The sequence below is a fragment of the Natator depressus genome, chromosome 3 (assembly GCF_965152275.1).
Source record: "Natator depressus isolate rNatDep1 chromosome 3, rNatDep2.hap1, whole genome shotgun sequence".
Lineage (NCBI taxonomy): Eukaryota > Metazoa > Chordata > Testudines > Cheloniidae > Natator > Natator depressus.
In genome coordinates, this window is record NC_134236.1 from 75,689,115 (window position 1) to 75,694,535 (window position 5,421).

Here is a 5,421-nt window from a genome sequence, read left to right on the forward strand (position 1 = left end):
GTGCTCCACAATATCTGTGAGAGTAAGGGGGAGACGTTTATGGCGGGGTGGGAGGTTGAGGCAAATCGCCTGGCTGCTGGTTATGCGCAGCCAGACACCAGGGCGGTTAGAAGAGCACAGGAGGGTGCGGTACGCATCAGAGAGGCTTTGAAAACCAGTTTCATGACTGGCCAGGCTACGGTGTGAAAGTTCTGTTTGTTTCTCCTTGATGAAACCCCCCGCCCCTTGGTTCACTCTACTTCCTTGTAAGCTAACCACCCTCCCCTCCTCCCTTTGATCACCTCTTGCAGAGGCAATAAAGTCATTGTTGCTTCACATTCATGCATTCTTTATTCATTCATCACACAAATAGGGGGATGACTACCAAGGTAGCCCAGGAGGGGTGGTGGAGGAGGGAAGGAAAATGCCACACAGCACTTTAAAAGTTTACAACTTTAAAATTTATTGAATGACAGCCTTCTTTTTTTGGGGCAATCCTCTGTGGTGGAGTGGCTGGTTGGCCGGTGGCCACCCCACCGCGTTCTTGGGCGTCTGGGTGTGGAGGCTATGGAACTTGGGGAGGAGGGCGGTTGGTTACACAGGGGCTGTAGTGGCAGTCTGTGCTCCAGCTGCCTTTGCTGCAGCTCAACCATACACTGGAGCATACTGGTTTGGTCCTCCAGCAGCCTCAGCATTGAATCCTGCCTCCTCTCATCACGCTGTCGCCACATTCGAGCTTCAGCCCTCTCTTCAGCCCGCCACTTACTCTCTTCAGCCCGCCACTTACTCTCTTCAGCCCGCCACCTCTCCTCCTGGTCATTTTGTGCTTTCCTGCAGTCTGACATTATTTGCCTCCACGCATTCGTCTGTGCTCTGTCAGTGTGGGAGGACAGCATGAGCTCGGAGAACATTTCATCTCGAGTGCGTTTTTTTTTTCTTTCTAATCTTCACTAGCCTCTGGGAAGGAGAAGATCCTGTGATCATTGAAACACATGCAGCTGGTGGAGAAAAGAAAAGGGACAGCGGTATTTAAAAAGACACATTTTATAAAACACTGGCTACACTCTTTCAGGGTAAACCTTGCTGTTAACATTACATACATAGCACATGTGCTTTCGTTACAAGGTCGCATTTTGCCTCCCCCCACCGCGTGGCTACCCCCTCAACCCTCCCCCCTCCCTGTGGCTAACAGCGGGGAACATTTCTGTTCAGCCGCAGGCAAACAGCCCAGCAGGAATGGGCTCCTCTGAGTGTCCCCTGAAGAAAAGCACCCTATTTCAACCAGGTGACCATGGATTATATCTCACTCTCCTGAGGATAACACATGAACGGATGTTGCTTGAACGCCAGCAAACATACACTGCAATGCTTTGTTGTACAATGATTCCCGAGTACGTGTTACTGGCCTGGAGTGGTATAGTGTCCTACCATGAAGGACGCAATAAGTCTGCCCTCCCCAGAAACCTTTTGCAAAGGCTTTGGGAGTATATCCAGGAGAGCCGCGAATGCCAGGGCAGAGTAATCCTTTCACATGCTTGCTTTTAAACCATGTATAGTATTTTAAAAGGTACACTCACCGGAGGTCCCTTCTCCGCCTGCTGGGTCCAGGAGGCAGCCTTGGGTGGGTTCAGGGGGTACTGGCTCCAGGTCCAGGGTGAGAAACCGTTCCTGGCTGTCGGGAAAACCGGTTTCTCCGCTTGCTTGCTGTGAGCTATCTACAACCTCCTCATCATCATCATCTTCTTCGTCCCCAAAACCTGCTTCCGTATTGCCTCCATCTCCATTGAAGGAGTCAAACAACACGGCTGGGGTAGTGGTGGCTGAACCCCCTAAAATGGCATGCAGCTCATCATAGAAGCGGCATGTTTGGGGCTCTGACCCGGAGCGGCCGTTCGCCTCTCTGGTTTTCTGGTAGGCTTGCCTCAGCTCCTTCAGTTTCACGCGGCACTGCTTCGGGTCCCTGTTATGGCCTCTGTCCTTCATGCCCTGGGAGATCTTGACAAAGGTTTTGGCATTTCGAAAACTGGAACGGAGTTCTGATAGCACGGATTCCTCTCCCCATACAGCGATCAGATCCCGTACCTCCCGTTCGGTCCATGCTGGAGCTCTTTTGTGATTCTGAGACTCCATCATGGTCACCTCTGCTGATCAGCTCTGCATGGTCACCTGCAGCTTGCCACGCTGGCCAAACAGGAAATGAGATTCAAAAGTTCACGGTTCTTTTCCTGTCTACCTGGCCAGTGCATCTGAGTTGAGAGTGCTGTCCAGAGCGGTCAAAATGGAGCACTCTGGGATAGCTCCCGGAGGCCAATACCGTCGAATTGTGTCCACAGTACCCCAAATTCGACCCGGCAAGGCCGATTTAAGCGCTAATCCACTTGTCAGGGGTGGAGTAAGGAAATCGATTTTAAGAGCCCTTTAAGTCGAAATAAAGGGCTTCATCGTGTGGACGGGTGCAGGTTTACATCGATTTAATGCTGCTAAATTCGACCTAAAGTCCTAGTGTAGACCAGGGCTGAGTAACTGTCCCACTGCTTGGATTCGAAGTGCGTATATAGACAGCGTCCTTAGTGCGGATTTAGGCGTCATTGTTTCCGTATCTAGTCAGTGAGAGCACAGGGTCATCAGCGTACAGGGAGGGGTGAGGCAGCCGTCGATCGTCCAATACAGGGGAAAGTCCAGATTCATTTTGACATCTGCTGCCAAGCAAGTCTGGAAGGAAACCGACAGAGAAGTCAACGTGCGGGGAGGGAAATCTGCAGGCAAGTGTCTTCTACACCGCCTCCGAAGGGCGCTGCAGAAGTGGAATCCCAACTCCTCTGAGGGATCGGGAAATCCCACAGCTCATTTCCCCTGCATCATGCTTTCCTGAGCGCAGGAACGCTGGCTCCGGGTCAGCAGCAGCCTTCCTTCCTCCAGCGCCGATCACCCCGCTTCAGCTGCCCATCCCGGTAGGGACACTACTGTGATTTCTCCCCCGGACCCATCTTGCGGTGGGCGCTAGGACATACCCCGTGCACGCCCCCAGGGCTCTGCAGCCTGGTCAGCAATAAACCGTGGCATCCCCTTCCCAGCCACACACGTCCCCCCGCGCACCCCCGTGCTTGCCTCTCCTCTGCGCCCAGGGCCTGCTGCTGCCCCCAGACACATCCTTGGGTTCAAGGGAGTAAACTCCTGCTCTGCGCCGGGATGGCGCACAGGCAGGCCCCTGCAAGCACCCCGACGTCCTCTTGTATTCACACACGCTCGCTGCCCCCTGCAGATCCACTCCCCGACCTCCCGCCCCTGAACCCTTCTCCACTCTCCCTCCCCGGAACACCCGCTCTGCTACCGCCACGCCCAGCTCCCCGCCCGCTGCTGCGCGCCCCAAACCCTGCAGTGCGCCCGGCGCCCGCCCGCCCTCGCCAGCCGCGGCTTCCCGGCGCCCATTCCGACCTGTCCTCTGATCACTGGTGTAGATCCCCGCTCCTGCCGCGACCCGTGCGCCCCTCCCTCCGCACCCCAGCTCTGCCCCCGCTCACGCCCCTGCACACACACCCCGCACAGATCCTCACACGCTCCACCTGTCAGCCCAGTACCGAGCCCCCTCCCGCCCCCTCCTCTCTACACACCGCGAGCGCTCAGTTCTGTACACACCCCACTCTGCCCCCTCCCCCGCCCACAAACCCCACCCTGCCCTCTCCCCCCGTCCACACGCCCCATTCTGCCCCTTCCCCCGCACACACCCCACTCTGCCCTCTCCCCCCGCCCACAGCCCCCACTCTGTCCCCTCCCCTCCCCCGCACACACCCCACGCTCTCCCCCTTTCCCCATGCGCACACAAACTACACTCTGTCCGGCGTCAACTGCGCACGCACAATCACCTGCACTCCCTGTCCTCTGCCCAAACACATCCCGTACCCCCGTGGCCCTGCACACACGCAAACACCTGCACGGTCTCTGCTCTGCGCGCGCGCACACACGCTCTTTCTCCCTGGCATGCACCCGATCCCCACTGCCCTGAGCCCACCCTGCATCCGCTCTCCCCTGCGCCTGCACCCGGCTGCATCCCCTCTGTCCTACAAGCCCCTTTTTCCTGGAAAGGAGAAAATGGTCCTGGGCGTTTTCCTGGAGAAGGTGGAAATGTGCCAGGTTAAACCCCAGCTTTCTGACGGGAAACCCGAACCCCTGTAATCTAGCCGCCTGCTCTACCCAGCTCGACTACGCCGAAGGGAACACAGGTGTCTGCTCTTTGGTCCGTTTGGGTCCCTCCCCGGGAGTGGGAGGGCCCGCTTTAAACTTGACCTCGGAGCGGAAATGTGAACGCAGGCACGGAAGTCTGCAACTAAACTTTCTTCTCTGGCACTTTCATGCCCCCCCCCCTAAAAAAGGGGGGAGGGCTTTCCCCGGCATTTCTGTGCGGCGATCCTTTTGTCTGGCGGCTGAAATGAAACCCTCACCCTCGGGACGGAAGGAGGTGACAAACAAGAGCTGTTTCCTTTAGCCCTCCGACTTCTGCCCCCCCGCCCGGAAAACGCACCGTTCCCCAAAGCTAGCTAGCCGCCCCCAGGCTGAAGGCCACGTGTCCCCGCCGCAGCGATGGGCGCGGCACCCGGCAGCCGCGCAGCCTTGCGAGGAGTCCCGCGTGAGGACCAGCCCACCCCCTTTTCACAGCAACGGCGCGCGCGGGCGGCGAGGCCGCTGGAGACAGACGGGAGGTGGTCGTGAAATGAACTGCTGACAAGGGCAGAAAATATGGTTGGGGGGTGGATGAGGTGGCGCGGGGGGAGCGCAGTGCCGCATTCTGTGAAGTGTCAATGTAAAGAGAAGAACCCTCCGAAGGACGTGTCCCGTGCACCTCCCGGAGGAGAGAGCTACCCGGCTAGCTAATCTCCGTTTGAACTCCGCTGGGGCTGTCCTCTCTACAGTCGGCGTGGGGGTTAGGGGCTGTTGCTAATAAAGCAAACTAAGCAGTTCAGCTGCCCCAAGACCCCGCTGTACATTCAGTTATTGAAACACCAAAGTGTCTTTCCAGTAGTTGGACTCCCAGCTCCTCTTCTTAAGACGCGGCAGGGGCTCGGTGTTTCTCGAGCTACTAAAATTAGTTCATAAGTTCTCTCGCTAATTTGTTAGACACGTTCAGCGGAATTAGTTAAAGAAATTCAACTTGAAGAACACATTGACCCAAACATATTCCCTGGACTCTCTTTCACCCTTGCAAACCCCACCCTCCAGGAGAAGGTTGGTAAGGTATTTAGATCTTACGTGCTAGCGCTGAAAGAGACTAAGAGAAAACAACACTGGTCTCCCATTCTGCATTTTAATACTGAAATCTGGAAATGGAAATTGTTTGATGTATGAGGAGACGTTATCTAATTAGGGCCTAAGATATTTAATCTTTCCAGCAGGCAGGTCATATAATTAATGTTAATTTAACGCTCAAATTCTCAGTCATTAATTTTT

The 5,421-nt window shown here is 55.8% G+C and overlaps 1 protein-coding gene across 4 annotated transcripts; it reads right to left on the reverse strand.

Annotated features, from left to right (window-relative positions):
- Nucleotides 1-460: 460 nt before the first annotated feature.
- Nucleotides 461-4,612, reverse strand: LOC141984775 (myb/SANT-like DNA-binding domain-containing protein 7). Of its 4 annotated transcripts, none has more exons than XM_074948143.1 (3): nt 4,499-4,612; nt 1,557-2,691; nt 461-977 (listed from the first exon to the last, which is right to left on the reverse strand). In XM_074948143.1, the coding sequence occupies exons 2-3, from the start codon at nt 2,110-2,112 to the stop codon at nt 892-894; spliced, it is 642 nt and encodes a 213-aa protein (XP_074804244.1). In that variant the 5' UTR covers nt 2,113-2,691; nt 4,499-4,612; the 3' UTR covers nt 461-891. The 4 variants fall into 4 exon arrangements, with proteins under 4 accessions (XP_074804244.1, XP_074804243.1, XP_074804241.1 ...); XM_074948142.1 differs by lacking the exon at nt 4,499-4,612 and adding an exon at nt 3,843-3,955; XM_074948140.1 differs by lacking the exon at nt 4,499-4,612 and adding an exon at nt 3,088-3,259.
- Between the last annotated feature and the right edge of the window lie 809 nt (nt 4,613-5,421).

Coding starts and splice junctions, on each gene's coding strand:
- LOC141984775 (XM_074948143.1), bottom strand. CDS start 2,112: ATGATGGAGTCTCAGAATCACAAAAGAGCTCCAGCATGGACCGAACGG. Junction 978..1,556: donor AGGCGGAGAAGGGACCTCCG/GTGAGTGTACCT, acceptor TTTCTCCACCAG/CTGCATGTGTTTCAATGATC.